This window comes from Pyrus communis, chromosome 1, assembly GCF_963583255.1.
Source record: "Pyrus communis chromosome 1, drPyrComm1.1, whole genome shotgun sequence".
Lineage (NCBI taxonomy): Eukaryota > Viridiplantae > Streptophyta > Magnoliopsida > Rosales > Rosaceae > Pyrus > Pyrus communis.
In genome coordinates this window covers 1496493-1519286 of record NC_084803.1, presented here as the reverse complement: position 1 = coordinate 1519286, position 22794 = coordinate 1496493, and the positions used below count along the sequence as shown (strand labels likewise).

General features: G+C 33.9%; 1 protein-coding gene and 2 long non-coding RNA genes across 4 annotated transcripts; 2 read left to right on the top strand and 1 right to left on the bottom strand.

Moving 5' to 3' along the window:
• The first annotated feature begins 3048 nt into the window (after positions 1-3048).
• LOC137717203 (uncharacterized) lies at positions 3049-7926 on the top strand. The gene is made up of 5 exons (XR_011065764.1): positions 3049-3490; positions 4485-4567; positions 4725-4828; positions 5607-5671; positions 6412-7926. It is a non-coding gene; the product is annotated as an uncharacterized lncRNA (long non-coding RNA).
• Positions 7927-10043: 2117 nt separating this feature from the next.
• On the top strand, positions 10044-14125 carry LOC137714744 (uncharacterized). Its single transcript, XR_011065449.1, has 3 exons — positions 10044-13589; positions 13871-13932; positions 14088-14125. It is a non-coding gene; the product is annotated as an uncharacterized lncRNA (long non-coding RNA).
• A 3580-nt stretch (positions 14126-17705) lies between these two features.
• LOC137733028 (uncharacterized protein At1g01500-like) lies at positions 17706-21429 on the bottom strand. Of its 2 annotated transcripts, none has more exons than XM_068472257.1 (3): positions 21003-21429; positions 19248-20059; positions 17706-18250 (listed from the first exon to the last, which is right to left on the bottom strand). In XM_068472257.1, exons 2-3 carry the CDS (start codon positions 19953-19955, stop codon positions 18017-18019), a joined length of 942 nt encoding a protein of 313 aa, XP_068328358.1. In that variant the 5' UTR covers positions 19956-20059; positions 21003-21429; the 3' UTR covers positions 17706-18016. The 2 variants fall into 2 exon arrangements, with proteins under 2 accessions (XP_068328358.1, XP_068328366.1); XM_068472265.1 differs by lacking the exon at positions 21003-21429 and adding an exon at positions 20706-20944.
• Between the last annotated feature and the right edge of the window lie 1365 nt (positions 21430-22794).

Genomic DNA, 22794 nt, shown 5'->3' with positions numbered 1-22794 from the left:
GGCGCCCACACTAATTAAAGAACTTTGGGAGGTTGGTGGTTCGAATTCGACTAGATCCGATTTGTTTTGAGCCCGTACTTGAATTATTTCGTAAATTGATAAGTTAACTTTAATTATTTTGTAAATTGATAATTTTTTTTTTTATTTTTTTATTTTTATAAACGATGAGATAATTTACACTAAAATTTATAGATTATGGATGATTAAAGTCATTTTGCTGTAATAGATGATGTTTTACCCTAACGACAGGAATTATGCTTTTGAACTCTGGTGAAGATTCGATCCTCATCAATCTCTCTCTCTTTTTGCAATTAACATGTTAACCCACGGATGCTATTGCTTGTGAAAAATTTCCAATAGTTGTGTTGTGTTGTTGGTTTGCGTAAAGACACCCACCACTTATCCAATACGTCCACCACAAAGTGATGCCAACTCCCTGGCTTTACATTTCCTCCTCTATATTAATCACACTATTTGGTTCTATATCCAGATGGAAGATTAATCTACCGAGAAAACTTCAGTAAAGTTGTATGACTAGGTGAAATTTGTGCAAGATTGGGTGACGTGGTTTGGGCACATTGTCATTCTTCTTATCTTTTCAATATTTTATTTCATTACTTTTGAAATTTTCATTCAGCTTGAGTTTGCAATAAAAGAACCGAAATACCTATTCAATTTGTCTATGTAACTTATCTGGAGGGAAGCTCAATTTACATAATTTGTGGTTTAGGTGGCATGTCTCAAATCTAGTACCAAAAAAATTACCATACAAAGGTTGACGTAAACGTCATATTTCTCTCCCTATCTCTCTCCCCTGGTTCATATTCCCTTGTCGGGATATCTACGGACTTGGAACCGCCAAGTTTTCATAACAATGTAAATCTGGTGGTTCATTTCTCATCAATCCGTCAAGGTATGTGATCAATCCGCTTAAATTTATCCCTACGCTGCTTGTTCTTACCTGGCTATGTTTGTTGACTGATTTTCTCATATCGTTTTATCGGTAACTGTTGCTTTCAGTCGATTACCCGGTATTGTCCACTGGATCGGATTTGGTAGTTGACCCGGTTGTGATGATTACGGTGGACGGTGAAGATGAATTTCCATATAATACAAGTATATAAGTCTGATGAAATTATGGATCTAGGCTGACCGAGGGATACAAGGAAAGAATCTGTGAAAAAAAAATGTGTGCGCTCTCGTTCTTTCTGTTTTATTTTTCTTGCATTTTGGTCTATGCTTGCATATCGTGCCAATTTCAATTAGCTTACATGGAGAAGGCGGATTCCGATTTGGCTTCACGGAGAGGTACTAACTTCGATTCGTTACTTAATAATTAAAATTGCAGCTCTCAATTAACTTATACTCAATGATTACCTGCAATGCAGTTATATAATTGATTATAAGGAATTTTAACGAAAAATTCTTGGTATTATTCATTTTAACGAAAAATCACATTTTTACACTAAAAAGTCAATCCTGATACTATTCACTTTACCCTTTATTTTGTTCTTATTGTTAAAACTCAAAGTTTTCAAGCATTTTTCATTAGTTTTTATTTGATTCTATCACTTTAAAAACTACGTGAAGAAAAATCTACAAGAGTTCGGTTCAGCTAGTGATGTATAGAAACAAATTAGGATTCAATTGGTTGCAATTGGTTGCGCACGCTAAATCATGTTATATTTTAGTATAACGATAAACGTTGCTACATTATGTTGTAACTCTTGAGGATCTTTCATATTCCGTAAAATGTTGTTGCTCAGTATTCATTTATGCTTTAGTATGTATACGTCTATTTTCCGTATTCAAGTTTGGTGAATGATATATAGATACATACGAAGAAAACTGCTGATAGTCTCTGACTCTCTTAAGCTCCTTTTGAGCTTATCGCATCTTTTGTTGGATGATTCCCAGTGACATCAGAAATAAAGCATTTAGGCTTGTATTATTTGGCGCCTACTTCCGTTTGCTTTGTTTCGTACTATGATACATGCATTTTCTATACCATTACTTCACACCGCAGTAATGACTTGTAGAGACTAGTTTAATAGATCCTTTTGTAATAGTTTAGGGAATTGGATCCCATCCTGATCCACTTTGTGCGAATTCTAGGAATTCTCATATCATAGTCATTCATCGTGTATCGTGCGTTCAGAAATTATTTAATTTTTTTTATTTAAAATTAAACACAAATATTATCTGATAATATTTGTGGGGATTCATAGGATCCTAACAAAATGGATCCGGAGAGAATCTTCTTCCATAGTTTAGAGAGGAAATCAGCAGTTGAGGTACAAGTTCGGGTCGGTTGGCAGAATGCTCCAGTAGTATCAAATGGGGAAAAATGGTGTAGGTGGGCATGTCTTCGATTTCCCTTGACATTGGCTAGGCACTTGCAAATTGGACGATGCAGCAACCACCGCTTATCGAATACGTTCACCACTTGGACATAGTGGTGCCGACTCACTGGTTTTACTTTTCCTCCTCTGTGTAAGTCACACTATTTGGCTCTATATTTGGATGGAAGACTAATGTGTCAATAAAACTTCGGTAAATTTGTTTGATTAGAAAAACTTACATCAGGTGAAATTAGTGTAATGTTGGGTGGAATTAGAATACATGGAAAGTTCATGTGTCGATGAGGTTCGGCTGCCTTTTCCTTGAAGTTTATTTGTTTTGAATATGATATGTGTGTTTGGTTTGTGTGCAAGAGAATGACTTCTTAAGTGTAAAAAACCGAGTTTTGTCAAATTAATCCTCGGAAGATGATTTGTTTAATCTCCTTTTCCTCTCATGTAAGCTATGATTATTTGTTTATGTTTCTTCATTTTTGCGATTTGTTCATGCACTTCATCAACAAGGAAAATGTAGCAAACCCAATGGGCTGGTGAAAGTAACAAACCCTACGGTTTAAATGTGTTGTAACTGTAAACCCAAAAACCCATGTCATAAAGTCATTTCTTACTTTCCCTAATACTAGATAAAGCGCGCACATCTCTGTATACTAAAACTCAGTGAAGTGGGTACTGTGGATGACCAGTGAGCGGACGATTTTGCCCCTCGAATTTTCCTCTGTTTTGCCTGCTGTTGCCTTCTTTGTACAGTCGACTAACTCTTCTGCTTATAGAAATGCCCCTGCTTTTCTCTTTTCTTACCGTTTGTCTCACCCGTTGGCCATTTTTCTGGTTGACGGATTTGCCCCATAGGTTTTTTTTTTATGATTTATGATTGGTTTTGGTGGTTCCTGCAGGAAGAAGGGGGAATTGACTGTGCCACGTGTTGGTCATTGTGTTGTGTTCTTTTTGGGGTTTATCTTGCTTCGTTTCCATTTTCTTTCCTTGCCTCGTTCCCTCTTCTCTGTCGCTCTCGGTTTGTTTTTCCTTTTGTTCTCCATTGTCTGCTTCCCTTTCGCACGGTTTTGTGTTTTGGTCTTCTCAACCCCGCTTTTCTCGCTTCACAGCTGCTTCATTCTCTGGACAACTCTGTGGTACGTGATTTTCTTTCCATTTTTATCTTCCTTTGTAGATTTTGTGTTAGTTTGTGAAATGGGTTTTCTTCTGTTGTGTTTTGAGAGATTGAGTGATGGGTTCTTATGGATTTTAGTGTTTCGAACTCTGAGAGGAGTTGCTCCCTGTGGAGAAGTCCGGGTTTCAGTGGGTTTTCTTCTGTTGTGTTTAGATAGATTGGGTGATGGGTTCTTATGGGTTTTAGTGTTTTAAACTCTGAGAGCAGTCGGTGCCTGTTGGGAGAGAGGTATGGGTTTCAGTTTTCAAACTAGAGGAAAAAATGGAAAATGTTGATATGGGTTTGTCAAAAATTTTGAAATAAAAAAGGCTTTCATGGGTTTTAGGTTGTGCTTTTTAATCACGGTTTATGGGTGCTGTGATACATAGTTAGGGTAATCAGTAGGTTTATGAACTGACCTAAGAAGTAAAGCTAAATAGTTAAGTTGTCCTGCGATTTTTGTTTCTGGGTTCCTTCAAATTTATTAGTATTTTTGTATGAAATCTGCTCTTTTCGGCCGGAGGCCATTGTTGTTCCATGTTAAGCACCAAAGGAACGCAACTGAATTGTCTTCCAATTTAAATTTATTTATTTTATTTTCATTTTTTGGGGTTATCGATTGTGGTTTTGTTTTAGTTTTTCTTTTTGTTTAAGGTTACTATGATGTTTTTTGTAAATTTTTGTTGCTTGAACATGGTGCATGGTCTAATATGTTTAAATTCTTTTTTTTTTTTACATGAACTTTTGTTATTCTTTTTCGTTTAGTTCATTTGAATTCATTTTTAAAGTCTGTTGATCAAAGAAGTGTCAAAACTAAACAGGTTTTCTAGATGTATTTTATTGGATTTCAGTAGACAAATGTATCTTTGTTGATCAATCTTATCTCTGTGTGATCATTCTCTTCGTGTTATAAATATTCAAGGCTGCAATTTTCTTTCTATCTTTATATTAATTTTTTTTTTCTTTTATGATTGCAGGTTTTTGATAAAATTCACCTTCACAGACTGACTAAAAATATATAAAGGCTGTTGGTGATTGGTATAAAGACAAAATAAAAAAGGTATGAATAAAATGTTTCAGATTATATGATTAGATTTGATTTTGTAATGTACAAGATTCTCTTTATATTTTTCAGATTAAATGGGTTTAGGACTGTATTGGTTAAATCTAATTAAATTTTTGGAATTTGCTATGAACAATATTTTGGTTCATTACAGGGCTTGGTGGTTCTACTTTTGAAATGCACAGGGTTGAGAAAGAAAAAAAAAGGAAAAAAAAAGACAATTTTGTTGGCAATCAATATAAAGACAGAATACAAAAGGTATTGTTGGATGATATCATTTGGTTTCAATTTGTGACCTGTGATTTGCAATATGGATTAATAATGTAAAAAAAATTTATTCGTGCTTATTGTCTATTTTCTTCTTTTTTTATATATTTTTTTTCCATGATTGATTTTGAATAAATTAACATTTGTTTCTGATGTAAGTGGCAATTTATAATAGATCAGTATGTCCCGTGTTTCTTTTTAGGCTTAACTTTTGTTAATCATGTAGTTGGTTTTTTTTATAATTGTCAAGACGATGATTAATTTATAAGGTGTTTATATGTGTAGGCAATTGGATTAGTGTTTTGATGAGGTTTTTAATTTTTAACGGTGTGTTAAATTACGTATGTAGAAAGTTATCGTTTAATTCTTATAACTATGAGAGGAGAGACATTTGCTCTAATGGAATTGATCATAAAACGTTATGGGCAAAAGTGGATGTGGTGAAAACATCTGATTTTAAATAAAATTTCCCAACTATGTTCTGTGTTAGTCTTTTTTTCTGTCTTTCTCTCTCTTTATATATAAATATATATTTAAGTATTGATAAATACGTGTGCACACACATATTCTAAGGTTAAAATTTGACTTCTTATAAAAGATACGGTTTCCTCCTGAAAGTTATGAGGAAGAGAAAGCAGAGTAAAAGAAATAATTATAATCTACAGTCTTGGTTATCAATTGGGTAAATGTAGGCTTCTCTGTCTCTGTAAATTTGTATTGGTTTTCTGTTTTAGGTTGATTTAATTAATGGGGTCTGTTTTTGTTTCAGATTAATTTGGTTGCTGTTAGAGTAATCAAACATTGAAAGCTTGGAACCAGTGATCTTTCAAAGAGGTTGGTTGTTTTCATTTTTGTCTTTTTAGTTGTATAAATGTGGTAATATGGTTGGTTGTCTACATTTATAATTGCAATATTTTGTTCTGTTTCTTTTAGTTTAACTGTTTTGTTGACTGTTTTTTTTTTGTTATTGTTTTTTTTTTTTTTCAAATATGTTTTGCAATCCGGTGGTTCATAATCAGTTGTGATTATTAATTTTTCACTATGGCTGAAAAAATTATAAATGATGGGAGAACAGATGGTATAAAACGAAAGCAAAATATTGATGACACGGATTGTAATGCGGTTTTAGATTTTGACAGTCGGTCCAAAAAAATGTGTAGAATGAATTGTGTACAAGACTTTGAAAATGTTGTTCCGTATGCGGTTAATGCAACTCTTTTGCAAAATTTGTTGGTTGAGAATCGTTGTTCATCTAGCAAGGCACCTGTTAACAGTGATGAAATATTGAATCCTCTCTTGCTTAAAAAACAAGTGTACACACGTGATCAAAAAGGCAAAAACATTGTTAATTTGTCAGATAACATTGAAAACAGAGCATCGTGTGCTCAAGGTCGTGTTCTCATAAGGGTTAAGCATTTTCGAAAAAAATAGGACTGGTACGTTTCAAATTCGGTTATTTCATGTTTATGTTTAGTATTTGTTTGATCACGAGTTGTTGCTAATCTTTTCCTTTTGTTTTTATTTCTTTTTCTTCTTCTTCTTCTTTTTTTTTTTTTTTTTTTTTTTTTGTGTAGGTGTTGTGAAAGATTATGTGGACTTGGGTGATCAAAATTATAGGTGTGTACATTGTGGTGCATATTTTTGGTTGAAAGAATCTCTCAAACAAAGTTGGAAAAAAATTGAACCTGTTTTCACTCTTTGTTGTCAAGAAGGAAAAATTAAATTTTGAACCTCCAAAACCAACGCCAACTTTTTTAGATTGCTTGCTTGATCCAAATGGAGGTAAAACAAGTTTATCTTTTCGAGAAAATATTAGAGCTTACAACTCTATGTTTTCATTTACTTCTATGAGAGCAAAAGTTGATAACTCAATTAATGATGGATCAAGTCCTTACATTTTTAAAATTAGTGGTCAAGTTTGTCATTTAATGGGATCTCTTTTACCTATTGGCAATGAGTCTCCAAAATTTGCTCAATTATATGTTTATGATACATATAATGAAGTTCAAAATCATCTCAAAGCTTTTAATTTTGATGGAAAAAATGGAAGGCTTGATGAAAGAATTGTTCAAGAGTTGATTAAAATGTTTGATGAATTGAATGAGTTAGTCAAACTTTTTCGAACAGCAAGAGATAAATTTGAAACTCATGGTCTTATGAATTTAAGAATGACTTTATTAGGTAGGCAACCAAATGATGGGAAACAATATGATGAACCAACGAGTGATGAGATAGGTGGTTTAATAGTTGGTGATATAGGTTTGTCTGACTCTAATAGAGACATCATTATAGAATGTAAAAGCGAGGGATTAAAGAGTGTTACAAAATTGAATCCAAAATTTATGGCCCTTCAATATCCTAATCTTTTTCTGTATGGTGAAGACGGGTATAGGCCGGATTTAAAGTGGAATCAAAATTATAAAGGGCCGAAAACAAAAAGACAAAGGGTGCCTATGAGAGCTTATATAGCTTATCAAATTTAGGAAAGAGAACCATGTTTAACTACGCTGTTAAAAAGAGGTAGACTTTTTCAACAATATTTGGTTAATTCGTATGCAACAGTTGAGGAAGACAAGTTAGATTACATTAGACAAAGTCAAAAAAATTTGAGGAGTGAAATTTACAAGGGGATTTATGATGCAATATCAAGAGGTGATAATGATGCAAACAATTTTGGACAAAAAACTGTGTTACCTGCTTCGTATACAGGAAGTCCTAGATATATGATCAATAATTATCAAGATGCTATGGCTATTTGTAGAGAGTATGGTCATCTTGATTTGTTTATAACATTTACCTATAATGTAAAGTGGCCACAAATTATAAGAGAGTTTGAAAAAAAACCGGGTTACAAACCTGAGGATAGACCTGATATAATTTCTAGAATATTTAAAATGAAGCTTGATGATATGCTTGATTTCATCAAATTTGGACAGCCTTTTGGAGAGGTTGATGACATTTTATACAATTTGCGAAAAACTTTTGCAATTCCATATATGGTTGTACCACAAGATGAATTAAAAAATTGTGTGCTATTTGACAATTATTTTATTTTGTGATGTAGCAAATCCTCAAATTCTTTCTGAAAATTATTGGCAAAATATGTTTGATGACATTTTATACAATTTGCGAAAAACTTTTGCAATTCCATAAATGGTTGTACCACAAGATGAATTAAAAAATTGTGTGCTATTTGAATTAGAATTGCTTTTCAATAATGCATCAACTTCTTTAGAAAAATATTATTTACTAATGCCTGATGCAAATAAAATGTTAGAAATAAAAAATAAACTTTTAAGAGAAGAGTTAAATTATGATTGTGAAGAATTGTTAAAAAAACATAATATTTTGAAATTACAACTCAATCAAGATCAAAAATGTATCTATGATTGTGTTATAGAAACTGTGAATAAAAAAGAAAAAGGTCTATTTTTTGTCTATGGTCATGGAGGCATTGAAAAAACTTTTTTATGGGACACTATCATATGTAGACTCAGATATGAAGGAAAAATTGTTTTAGCAGTTGCATCATTAGGAATAGCATCGTTATTATTACCAGGTAGTCGAACAACTCATTCTAGATTTAAAATACCTTTAGTTATTAATGATTCTTCAATTTGTGCAATAAAAAAGAAAACACATCTTGCTACATTAATTGAGAATACATATTTAATTATATGGGATGAAGCGCCTATGAATCATAAACATTGCTTTCACTTTCTGATATTTTATCACATTTACATGGTTCAGAGAATAAGATTCCCCTTGGTGGCAAACCTCTTTTATTAGGTAGTGATTTTCGACAAATATTACCTGTTATACCTGGAGGAACCAAAGAAGATATAATAAATGCTTCTTTAAATACTTCTTATTTATGGTCCCATTTTAAAATTTTTCAGTTGAAAGAAAACATGAGATTATCAAAAAGTGGAATTAGCGCTGAAGAAAAACAAAACATTAGTGATTTTGCAGATTGGATTTTACAAATAGGTGATGGAAAAATTAGTGATATAACAGATGAAAATAATTTGAATGATAAAGACACATCTTTGATTAAAATACCGACATATTTAATAGTTCATTCTTCTGAAAATCCAATTTCTTCCATTTTTTTGGTGACTTATCCCAATTTTGAAACTTCTTTTACCAATTTTGATTATTTAAGAGAACGTGCTATTATAACACTTCGAAACACAACTGTTACAGATTTAAACAATTATATAATTGAATTGTTACCGGGAGAACAACATGTGTTTCTAAGCTATGATTCGTTGTGTTCTTCCAATGGGAATGTTGAAAATTTAGAAGCATCATATCCTATTGAATTTTTGAATAAATTAGACTTCAATGGTCTACCTGCACATAACTTGACTTTGAAAATAGGAATGCCAATTGTGCTATTACGAAATCTGAATCAAACTTTGGGTTTATGTAATGGAACTAGATTAGTTATTACTCAATTATTTAATAAAATTATTGAGGCTAAAATACTTACTGGAAACAATGTTGGTTACAAAGTTTTCATACCAAGGATCACTCTTGCAGCAATTGAGAATAAGTGGCCTTTTGTTTTTAAAAGAAGTCAATTCCCAATTAGACCATGTTTTGCAATGACTATCAACAAAAGTCAAAGACAATCTTTGAGATAAGTAGGATTATATTTTCCTGAGCCAGTTTTTACCCATGGTCAGCTATACATTGCATTATCTAGCGTAACATCAAAAGGTCTCAAAATTTTGATATCTCATGGAGAAAATGATGTTAAAAATTATACTGCAAATATAGTCTTTAAAGATGTCCTTCAAAATTTACAGTCAAATTGTTAATTGTTATGCTTACCTACGCTTTGTCTATACACAATGAATTATGTGAGCAGGCCAAAGATAATGTACAAAACAAACATTAAACTTAGGTATGTTTTAATACATCTTTTTTTTTTAACTTTGCTCACATTATAGATTCTAATTATTTCAGCTTTATAATGTGTTAAGAGTGTTCATATCTGCATAGAAACACTGTTTAAATTTTCTTCCATTTTGTCTCCACATTGATTTACTCTCTTTGGATTTTTCCCATTTTCTTAAAGCATTTTTGTATTTCTTATTCAATTATTCAATAAATTTCTTTATTAATGATATTATGCAACGAAAATGTTATGTTTTTAAATTATTCAATTCTTGCTTGAACAATAAATCTACATTGTCGACATTTGGTATACTCTCTCTTTGATTATGTAACCGTCTGGATTTAAATTTATAAAATATGTGTATAAAAATACTACATTTACTTAAAAACATGTGAATGCTAATCTCTTTTTTTCTCCTTACTAGGTAGTCAGCCTGTTGAATCTCGCTTACTTGCACAGTTGATCACCTACTTTGTTTCATATGGAGGTACATTCCCATAACAATCAATAGTTTATTTAAAAAATTATAATTTATTGCTTTTTTCATGTATGTTTGCCGCTTAAATTAAGTTTTTGCTAACCCTTCTCTTCCGAGGAACTGGTTATTACTGATATATATCTGCAATGTCCGCTTTTCACCTGGTCACGATTAACTACTTCCTTACTCATAAATGGATTTAGTTGGACATCCAAAGGTATTATCAAAGATGTTGTAACCAAAATTGTTAAATCTATATATCCAACATTCTTATTATTGGTTAGATAGGTTAAACAATTGTACAATTCATATTATCTTCTTCTCCTCAATCAAAGGATATCGCGAAATATATCTATGATTAAAACATCTAGATTCATACTTTTGGATGTCCATCTTAAATCCTTAAAATGAATAACTAGGTAGTTTATCATCTATTTACAATAGGTGAAAAGAAGAAATTGTTTGTTTATATATTGATAACAGTCAGTTCATCTGAAGAGAAAACATGGGCATGACGGTGATGCCGCAAAAAATCAAAGCACAAACAACTCACTGATTCATATCTCTGTATACCACAGAGACACTAAATAAGGCATATCTGATCCATCTCTGAACATCATTTGTTACTATTTTTACAATTAAAAAAAAAAAACATGATTCACTTGCATCGCTTTCTACAACATGTTTCACATTTTCAGTTCATTATAAATAATGCTACTTACTTTGGTTACTTTTCTGTTACATTTATATCCCTCTACATTTTTTTCTGCGTTGAAACACCTTTAAACCAATGTTGAACAACGATGGCTCCTCTAAAACCCAACTCCTTACGTTGCCTGATCAAGATTTTGTCCTAATTTCCCATTGATAATTTTCTTTTTTTGGTTATTTCCCATTTTTAACCGATAGGTCTTTCTACGAACTTGCTGTGTACATATTTTTTTTCCTTCTCCACACACTATGGATTTCTCTCATTTAATTACAGTATCATGTGATTACAACTTTTCCTGTAGTTTTTAAAATCTCTGACAATAAATTTATGTCACTATTGACATTCTACATCTCTCTCACTTCCAAAAATTACAAGGTATGCTACCATTCCTTATTATATGCATATTTTTGATGTTGATAATTTTAACAAACATCCATTATGTCACCTGTATCCAGCTAAAAAACCTGGAGTTGTATAAAACACAAAACTACACTATAACAAATGAACATACTTTAACCAGCTCATTTCCACGTTCATTCGTTTAATTAAAATGTTGTTTCATAACAGGTTTGACCCTAATTTTTTCGTTGCGTTATAACAATGTAATTCTTGGTTGCACAAACTACGAGGTATGCTCCAACCTATTCTTTAACCAACATTATAGAATCCATGTTCTATTGAAAAATTTCAATATTCTGTGATGGAAAAGGTTATGATAAATTGCAAGGTAGAAATTCTTTTATGAGTTCTTCAGCTAATTTGGGGCATGTTTCTTTACGAGCTTAATTTCATCTAGAAACAAATAGTGTTTAGAATCACCAAGTCGTACAAAAAGTATTTTAAATTGTTTTTTAACCAATCTATTGCCAACTTTTCCAATGGGTTTCTTATTTTATTTTCCATTATTTTGCACGAAACCAAAGCCTTTCCATGCTCAAGAGTTAATGTGTGCTTAAGAATTAATCTGTTTTGTTTGATCATTATGTTATAATACCATATGTGGTTGCAAGTTTGAAAAATGTAGGGAAACAGATCAGTTATGAACAAATTAGCATGGTTCATCCTAATGCTATATAAGTTAGGTTCCTGATTTCTTTCCTCATTTCTTCATTGGTGATTTGTGTTTTTAGTGACTTTCCATTCTTGGGTAATAAGTTTTTGTCAAGAGAATCTGTTCAGTTCTTTTTTTTTTTTTTTTTTTTAAATTTATGTTCTATCTGGTTTTGTGTCATGTGATTCCAGTGTCATATGATTAGAGGTTCCAAAAGAGAAACATTACTTCTTTTATTTGGTTAGAGGAGGGGTCATGAAGTTCTGTTCAATTTTGGTTTTTCCGATGGCTTAGGAAGAAATTATGTCACTATTAATATTGCAGGTGTCCAGCTTGCAGAAATTACAAGTTATGCTACAATCTATACTTCTTAGGTAGATTTGATTCAATTTCAAATTTGGTTTCTGCAATGGCTTAGGAAGAAATTATGTCACTATTAATATTGCAGGTGTCCAGCTTGCAGAAATTACAAGTTATGCTACAATCTATACTTAGGTAGATTTGATTCAAATTGATATATTTCGGTGAGAAAAAAAAAAATCTTTTCTTTTAGTGAAGAACTCTTAGAACTTCAAATTTGTAAAAGATGTGAATATTAGAACAATGGCAATAGAACCACTTTTATCTTTTCTTTCAGTTAAGAACACTTAGGATTTCAAATTTGTAAAAGATGTGAATATTAAAACAATGGCAATAAAACCGCCAATCCATATGATTGTAAACAGATTTCAACATATATCTAAATAGTATTACATATCGTATGTATTTAGAACTTTTCGCATGTTCTATACAATTTTAAAACCCGCAGCAACGCGCGGGCACCGTTGCTAGTTATATATACTAAAACCTAGTTGGGTTCCGGTACTGTTCAGAAATAATGTCCGGACGGATCTGCCCCTCGCTTCTCTGCTTTCTTCTGTTTCTCTCGCTTGCTTCGTGCGTTGGAGAGACCCTTATTGTTATCCTTCTTTTCTTCGGGATTCTTTCACTCTTTGGCCACGTGTTGATCATCCTGGGTATCTTTTTTTTCCATTATGACTTCCTCTTTTATTTTATTTTTTGTGTCGCCATCCGACTCTCTCTTCGATTCCTGCGTTTTATCCTTACCTAATCCACACTGACAATAATGGTACATGCCTTTCCACCAAAAAATAATTAAAAAACCTTACCTCATCACACTTGGCAGCAATGATGCATGCCTTGCCACCAAAATATAATTAAAAAAACAAAAATCTAGAACATGTTTGCCCCTGTTTGACCCCAGCTTGCCCGTTGCTTTTCTTCCTTGGCACAGCCTTCCCATGCGTTCTCCACTGTTTTGTCACGCGTCGATCATTGTGGATAAGTTCTCTTTAATTGCATCTCTCCAAATCTCCTTTAGTTTCCAGTTGCTTTCCTTTTCTCAACCTTTGGTTTCCGATCTTCTCATCTTTCTCATTTTTCTCAGCCAAATCATCTGTGCAAATATCTTGCGTTTAAAACCCTTGGAAAAATAAATAGTTGTTGCATCCTCCGTTTAAAATCCCTGGGTTAGTACTAATTTTTTTGGTTTTTGGATTTTATCAGGGTGGATTTGTTACCTCCAAGGTCCACCTCTGTTTGGTGGTGAGTTTTTTTAACCTTTAAAATATTGCTGTTTTAATTTTTATTTTTGTAGTTTTCCATGTTCAAGTGGGATTTTTGTATGAATTTTTTTCCTTCTAATTCTGGGTGTTTTCTTTATATCGTTAGATCCGATGTCTGGGTGTATGATTTGTTTGTGTTTTTCGTTTCAGAACACGATGCTCTATGTTTTTTGGAATTTAGTTTTTGTAATTTTTGGTGTTTTGTTATATCCTTGGAACTGTCGTTTGGTTGTATGATTTGCATCTCTTTTTGTGTTTCAGGACACTTTGCTCTTCGTTTTTCGGGGCTTCTATGTGCAACTTCGAAGCCGTTTATGCTCAAGGTAAATAATTTCAGTTTTTTCCTTTTAGCATTTTCTGTGACAAATTTTTTTTTTTTTTTTAAATATTGTGAAGTTGTGTTTTCTATAGTGTGACAGTTGAATATGTGGGAATTATATATATATATATATATATTTTAGATTTTGGTGTCTTTTAGGGTTTTATTTTGGAGCTTGCAAGCCATTTTTGGGTCAGGTATATACTTTCACGTTTTATATATTGTGAAGTTGTGTTTTCTATAGTGTGACAGTCGAATATGTGGGAATTATATATATATATATATATATATATATATATATATATAGAACTTCTTTAGCATCGTAAGTTAAATTTGCATATCATTTTTTTTTTCACGGAATTCATTATGCTTAATAGCATACCAATTATGTGATACCAATTGTTATCTTAGCAGTTTCTAACAATTTGTATAGTACGGATAAATGTGTAGAAGTTTGAATTATACATATGAAAGTTTCATCTATTATACTCTTTTACTAATTTTTGTTATACAATCAATCATTCACAAGTAATGCTATTCAGAGTGGTTCAAAGAATTTCAAGAGCTTCATTCATTCAATTTATGCTTTTCATGTAAAAATTCTTTCAATAAGTTCAAACATCTTTCGGTGTAGATAACATTAACATTTTGTAACAATATATTATAGCTTTGAAACATTTTTTTCATACGATTTCTAATCCCATAGCAATGTGCGGGTAATATTTCTAGTGCATATATAAAAAGTAAAACAGAAAGTATTGTATAGAAATGTAATTTTTATTTTATTTTATATTTTTTAATTAAAGATATTACCATGGCAATGTGGGTGATGTTTGAAAAATAAAGAGAAAAAATTGATTATCTATATTAAAGGGACGAGAAAGTGAGTTAAGCCTCACAATAGATTAACATTAATGCAATTGAAATTCGTCTTTGATAAAAATCGAATTTAAAACTTCTATTTGAAAATAAAAACTATCAGATCGTAGTACTAAAAGGTTTCATTTTATTGACAAAAGAGAATCTTGTTAATAGGAGTTCGGATTACCTTCTAGAATCCATATATTCATCTTTTTCGTTTTTCCTCTGCGTCTCTTTCCGTTTTCCTATTAAATTTTCCCCGGTTGCAACTTGCAATGTTCCAAGAATATCGTCACTCAATAATCCGCCACGTTGAGCGGCATCGACCCAAGACAGTGATTCTCTCTTCAAAGGCCACACGTGCAAATATTAAGTGCGTGAAAAAAAAAAACACGTGGAAGTGGGTTTGGCCGCCCGTCATCGCTCGAAGTATCAGCAGGCGGTGGCTCTGCCGCCAGGAAAAATACAGAAAAAGGAAAGCGCAGAGCCGAGAGATTGCACTTCACACACACACACAAACTCTCTGGAGGGGAGAGGAGGGGAGACCAAAATATCTGAACGACCTGCCAAATCAGGACACGGAGGAACTCCAAAAAGCTTGTCTTTCCCCTTTTATCTTCTTTCTTCACTTGTATCTCGTGTTAGTGTTACAAAAGGTCATCACATCTCTCTCTCTCTCTCTCTCTCTCTCTCTCTCTCTGGGGCAAGCAGTTGGCAAGGTTGAGGCTTTGGATTTCCTGGTAGCAATGAATACTCTCTGCTCATGCTATGCGCTTGGTTTTTATGTTTTTAATTTGTTTTTGTTTCATTTTTCCTATGAAAATTAAATTGCTAGAAAATTTCTGAGTTCTTGTAGTTCTTCTGTTTGTGGGGCCCAAGATCTGGATAGTTAACAATGTTCAATTCTTCTGGAGCATGGACTGTTTGATTGTTTGACTTTTAAGATTGGGTTTGGTTGGTGTAGGAGTTTTGAGACTCCTCTTGTTCTACATCGGACAACAGTGTTTTTTCATTGGCCTTTATATAGGCTTATTATTTCTTCTTAGTAATTAGAACTTGAACCATTTAAAATGAGGATTGAGGTTTGGGCCACTAATTGTGTGGATTAGACTTGATGATTATAGTATAATATTAATATTAATTAATATTAATTAATCAATTAGTTGTGTGGATAGTTTTAATTTCGAATTAAGTTTTTAATTAAATTAATTAAAAACGTTTTTATTAATAGACATTACTTTGGAAAGAGTTGTATTGCTTCAGATACATCCAAAAGGTATTTGAAGAGGTATGAAAGAGCCTATATAACTGGAGTCCTCAGTTCCATCAAAAATCATCTTGTCTTCCTCCTTATCTTCCGTACAAAATTTCCAGAGAGTAAACACACAAAGCAATTCGCTTGAGTTCTATAATCTAGTGCGGGTTGTAGAATTAGGTAGTTGTATCCTAGTCGAGCAGACGTTGTAGAACTACAAGCACACGAGTGGGACGGAAATACTGTTCGAAGGACATAACGTTTGCGCTAGCCTCTACCTTCAATTCATTCAAGTTAGTATCATCTTAATTTTTTGTTACTATAATATAATTGCATTCTGTATTGCAAGTATTTTTTAATAATAAAATATAAGTATTTCGATTCTGTATTTCTGTTATTTTATTGTTTCTAAATTTTTCTCCAACAGTTGTTGATCTAACACCGCAGTTTGCGTGATTTTTCCTCATTTATTTATCATTTTCTACGCCTTGTGACGTTTGGCGTCGCTGTTTCATGCAAGTCCAGTAAACGAGCAGCTATTAAGTTCCTGGGTGAATGCTTGATGTTGTAGGTGAAGCTGCACTCAGTTGCGAAAGATTTTGATATCGAAAACTCTGTGGACATGTTTCGCCTCTGGAGCACTTCTCATCAGCAAGAGAACGATCCCTTGAACCATGACGCTAAGGTATTGAAAAAGTTTGAAGTTTACAAGTCTTCAAGGAAATGTGAAAAAATCCTTCTTAGTTGAGTTCATGAATTGCAATATATATGCAGATCAGTGAGCTCAAGGCTGCGACTGGACCGCTATCTGGACGCAGTTTGCAGTTCTGCACTGATGCATGCTTCAGGCGTCAACCTATAAGCCTGAGGAAATCCGCTGGGTAATATTGCGTTACTTTTTACAATGTTCTCTGTTTCTGATGCTTACATTTCTAGCTGAGTGTTGATGTGATTGTTGTGTTGTCAGCGCGAAGTTGCATGTGAAGGCGAGACTGGGAAAGTTTACAGAGCAAGTTTTCGCGATCGTAGTGGGAGGACTGTTCTTATACTGCGACCAGGAATGTAGGTATTAAGCGTTGTCGTTCTGTATTTCTGATTCGTTGAGCATTCACTAGGGCGAAGATTAATGCTACTGGAAATGTTGCAGAACACGGTATCAATAGACAATCAGTTGCGGCATCTGGTGTATCTGATGAAGCATTTTGGAAGGTTTGAGTTCTGTTCTTCCTATTTGCTTCATTGAACATTACTTCTGCCAAAAGAATCAGGGGTCGTGCGGTTTGTGCTGTTATAATCTAGTAGTTATTCAAATTGATGATAGATAATTGAATCGAGTATCTGAGATTGTTCTGTTCGGTTGATGCAGATTGTCAAGTATTTCTTGAACAACAAGACATTCCACAAGGTTAAGTTCGTTTACCCGAAGAAAACAAATTAGCATTCTGATATCTTTCAAAAAGAATTAGCAATCTGGCATTGGTTTTTTTATAAATATCTCATCAGCTGTGATGTGAGTGAGACCAATCAGACAATGCGTAATTAAAATTCTGAAGCACTTGTTTGCAAAACCTTCATTTTTCCCCGTCTTCTTGAGCCTGAGCTTGAATACGTGCACTGTTTTTCTCTCCTGATATCCGCATTTAGTCTGATAGCCAGAAATAAACTTTATTAAATCGAATTTTATTAGCTTTGGGGAAAGAGATGTTATCTACTACAACGAAATACAATATTTTACCATTTATATACTGTTGTCCAAATCAAAGACTGTTTATCTCTTTCTATTACGCCCTTCTTCTAAACAAACCTCTCACCAAGAGTTTATAGAGGAAACAACAGAGAATGCGAAACATATAAACTGTCAGCTACACAAACAGTACTAAGTCAAAATCTGTCGTTCGAGATGCACGTTAAATGTGGACGAGGTTAGCTGCCTTTCGAAATTGAGCACACACATTGACATCCGGATGTTTAATCACACCAGGCGCCTCTTGAAAGTTCGCGTGGTCGTTTGGTAAGTACGGACCAGCAAACCGACCCCTATGCCAACTCCAAGACAAACGCCAAGTCCGATACCCACGCCAACTCTCACACCAGCATTGAACCATGAGAGTTCTCCGTCTTCACCGTCCATATATTCCGTCCTCCTCCAGTACATATTGTTGTACTCGTCCTCGTTCTCCGGCTTGTAGTTTCTGTACTCTGCTACCTGCAATTCAAGAAAGGTTAGGGGATCCCAAAACGTACAATCCCAACTGAAGAATAAATAACAGAGATATGAACTATAACAAATGAAAGATGCTATGATGACTAATTATACCCTTAGTAAGTTAACCTTTCGTTCTTTACGTAAGAGATAAAACCAACAGAACAAATTCATGAATGCCATCTTAACCAGGGTAAATTAAGACAACCGTCGTACCAAGATCCCAAAGATAATAAAACGGTGCCAATATAACCTTCAGAATATTGTCTACAACAACCCAGCAGAAGGTGGGGCCTGCAACGACGGACCATCCCCACGTCTCGTTGGATGAGGCCAATGAAAGTCTGACTCCAACAAGGATATGAAAAAGAAGACAGAACGGGCTAATTGAATACAACCCCATCACTTGAAAACTGTGCCCTACCCATAATACCCATGTGCCATAAGATAAGATTCTGTTTGCAAGTCCTTGTTTAACAAGAAGTACGTTTCAGGGCAGGAAGCACAGGCAGGCAGCTGCAAGGCTCGTACGAAAGAGTTAACAAAGGCAACAATTTCACCATACCGCTATATAGTTTTAGATCACTGGGGACCTGCCTCCCGAAAACGACGAAATTGTTCAACATCTCATCTATCAAATGAGTCCTACAGTACACTGGTGTGCGGGATGCACCGGTTTTATGGACCACTAGATTCGAATGTTTGGATTAAAGCACGTAAATCTATTCATCCACGGAAGGAGACACCGATGCATTGTCCAACTTTTGATATCAAATACTGCAATGACTGCAAATAAAGCTTCAAATAATTTTTCGCCTTATAACAAACGAAAACTGACCCTAGAGTGAGGCATTAGATGAACACAGGCGCCTTACAACATGCAAATACCGACACAACCCTAAGATACCAGATAAACGCAAACTATGGCAAAGCACTGAAGTGAACATAACAAAATTTGAGTTTCAATCCTTCAATACAAAAAATAAGTTTCAGTATGTACCTCCATATCAACTCCAGGAGAGACATCTTTCTGGCATTCGGTTGTCTCGTACTCTGGTATTGCACCCAACGTGCTCTTCCTATTGTGTTTCTTTCTAAAATGAAGCTGCAGGGTCTTGGTTAAGATGATCGGTGTGCCAGAGAAACACCCTGTGATGTAAACTTCAATGGTTGGTGCAGTTAATTCAGCGCCACCAAGATGTTTCCCCTTCAAAAATCCAGTGCAAGCACTGATATCTGATTCACAATTCATGCTCCATCGCTTGACGTTGTTTTTTGATTCCCCAACGAAACCGTTGCTATTAGACATCTCTAACACCCCAGAGAGGATGAGATCATCTTTGTCATACACCTCAAATCTCGCGCTCCCCGTCAACCTTATACTGTCTGTATTCACAAATGTGGCCTCTTCAGATTTCTTATCTACTCGATCCCTTCTAAGATGTGAAGAAACACCTTCAGAGTGAATGCTAGTTTTAGCACCATTGACTTCCAAAAGGGTATCCGGGCTTACAGGAATATGATGGAGAGTCAGAAACTTTGGGGTCGAATCATCAACCTTAAAGTTACTGATCCTCACATAGAAGACTCTCAAATCAAACCAAGATGAAGGTAATTTACTGCAGGGCTGGTAAGGAGAGTATCTTATAATCTGGAGGGCATGATTCTCAACTTCACCATTGCTTGAAACTTCATTTGAACCATCCATGATTTAGGCGGGCAATCCTCACTGAAATCCCTCGATATTGATCAAAACGGCAATGTCATTGCAGTAGGAACCACACAAGTTGAACTCGGACTGGCATAAGAAACCTGTGAAGAAATAACCAGAATATTTTCGGTTCAGATAATCACAAACAAAGGAGGAAAAAACCCAGAAACCCGGAAGGTCAAACTCAAATCCATTAAACCAGCACATAATCAAGAAAAGTTTGCCTTTGCCCGGCAAAACGGTATTTTTGTAAGGGGAAAAAAAACACCCCATTGTTAAGAAACAGAAAGTTAGAAACCCATAGATTGAGGAAAAAAGAACTCAATCTCACAACTGAAAGAGCAAAAATCCAGCTCTACATGCTAATAAATAGGATTTGAAAACAAAAGGTATATGCTCACTCTTATCTTGAACAAACACAAATCTAACTTCATAGAAAGATGAAACATTTATATGGAAAGTAATTTCCGCACACACGCCTTTTCTCCGTCTGCACACCCTTGTATATTTATAGCCTTCGAATATAAATCAAAGAACATAAATAAACACAAGTGTGCAAAACGAGAATAAAACTGTGCAATCATTTCCCATTTGTATTAGCCTAAAAGTATAGCAATTCAATCAATTTGCCATCCAAATTTACAGATTAATTTTAGAGCTTTTCACTGCATGAACATAGTCTTCAAACAAATAAAATAAAATTACACACAATTTATTTGACCAGAGGATGAAAACAGGAAGACCCACCAGCAGATCCTGGAATTAAACAAGAATTGAACAATTCAAATCTTCAATCTTCAAATCCAATTCGTAATTTCGTAAAACTTTAAAGGAAAGCAAACGAACTGAAACCAAATTGAATTCTGAAATATTTGCAAGAGAATATTGCAAAATTACGAAGAAAAACAAAATAAATATGCTGCAAAAGCTGGCCACAATCAGTCAATTCACAGAAGCAGCCAAATCCATCTCTCTCTTCCTCTCAAACGAATCAACAGCCATAAACAAATAAAGAGAAAAAAAAAATTAAAATAAAACACTAACCAAGTAATTGATTCAATTCCATCCACAATCTTCAACTGCAGAAAGTGACTTCCCGAATCGCTTTCGAAACTCCTTCAAGGTCGAGGCTTTTGATTCTCCTCCCAGCCCAGAATTCGTGGCTGCCAATCAATATTACGATTGACTCGAGTCCTCCAAAATAAAATAAAAATAATTGTTGGTTGCTTTTGTTGTTGTTTCCTTTTTTTGGGATGGAAAAATAAAAAGCTTGAGGCTTTTGAGTTTGTGGTGCGTGGAATCTGAGAGTTTCCGAAGAAGGGAATGAAATGGAGAGATGGGTTTTATAGGGGAGCAGGAATCTGAATGGGAAATGGGCGTTTACTTAAATTTTGTTGTTCATCTTATCCGATTGGGGAGGAGGCAGAAGAATTTGGACTTGCTTCCTGTCCCTGAAAGCCTGAAAGGGATGGGCAACGCCTAATTGCTTGGTTAGAAAGTAATAATTAGTTCTTTTTTAGTGGTGCAGTGTTCGCCCCTGTACTCTTGCAGGCAGATTGTCTGCTTTCCTCTGTTATTCATATTATTTCTTATTTTATAGAATTACGGTTAAATTATGTTAATATTTTATATTATTTTTTTATAAAAATAATAAAACAAAAAGTAATAGAAATATAAACTGTTAACGTGGTTTAATCGTGACCGTACAAATAGAAAGGGATAAGAAGGGCATTCAAACAAGAAGATAGATAATCTGCCTCCCTCTACTCTCTTTTCTTACCCATTTTTACATTCACCATTATAAATAGTTAGAAAACAGATATACTCTCTTCATAAAAATAAAAACAAATCAATAGTTATTTTTTAAGAGTAATGCTACACTTACAATCTATTTTATCATTACTTATATCATCTTTTTAATAAAAGTGGAGCCGTTGGCTCTCCAATACATGTGAATCTCATTTCAATAAGAATGATCGTACAAATAGATGATAAAAATAATATTTTTGTATTTCCTCTTAGTATAACTTTGACACATTGAAAACTAAAAACATTTGAAAATTGGGGTCCATTTTTATAAATATTTAATTATTAGTTTAGATTTTTTTGGAATTAAAACTTTATTTAATAACTATTTTCAGTTATTATTTTTTTTGTTTAAAAATTAACATCTTAAAACAAAATATTTAGCAAACAGTTTCTTAATCTTAACCATTTAATCATACAAAAGATGATGGTAATGATTTTTATTTTTTTTTAAACAAAAGATATTATCTATACTAAGGCGAGAGATGGTGGGTTTAGTCTTACAATGGGCTAGCAATAATATGGTTCAAACTCGCATTTGGCGAGAATCGAACGGTTAAGACCTCTCACTTACAAGTAAAGATGAATATTGTAACATCCCACATCGTCCAGGGGAGTGGATCCTGTAAGTCTTATATGTATATTCCCATCTCTACCTATCACGAGGCCTTTTGGGAGTTCACTGGCTTTGGGTTCCATGAGAACTCTGAAGTTAAGCAAGTAGCACGCGAGAGCACTCCTATGATGGGTGACCCACTGAAGAAGTTCTCGTGTGAGTTCCCAGAAACAAAACCGTGAGGCCGTGGTCGGGACCCAAAGCGGACAATATTGTGCTACGGTGGTAGAGCGGGGTGGGGAAGTGATCCCCCTGGGCTGGGTTATGACAAATACCACTAGATTATAATACTAAGTTGCGATAGTAATGATTTCTTAAGAAAAGTTGATTTTCACATTTTTTTTTCTGTTTCTCACATATCTATTATTTTTCATCATTAGGTTAAATAAATCAAACAAAAATAATGAAAATGAT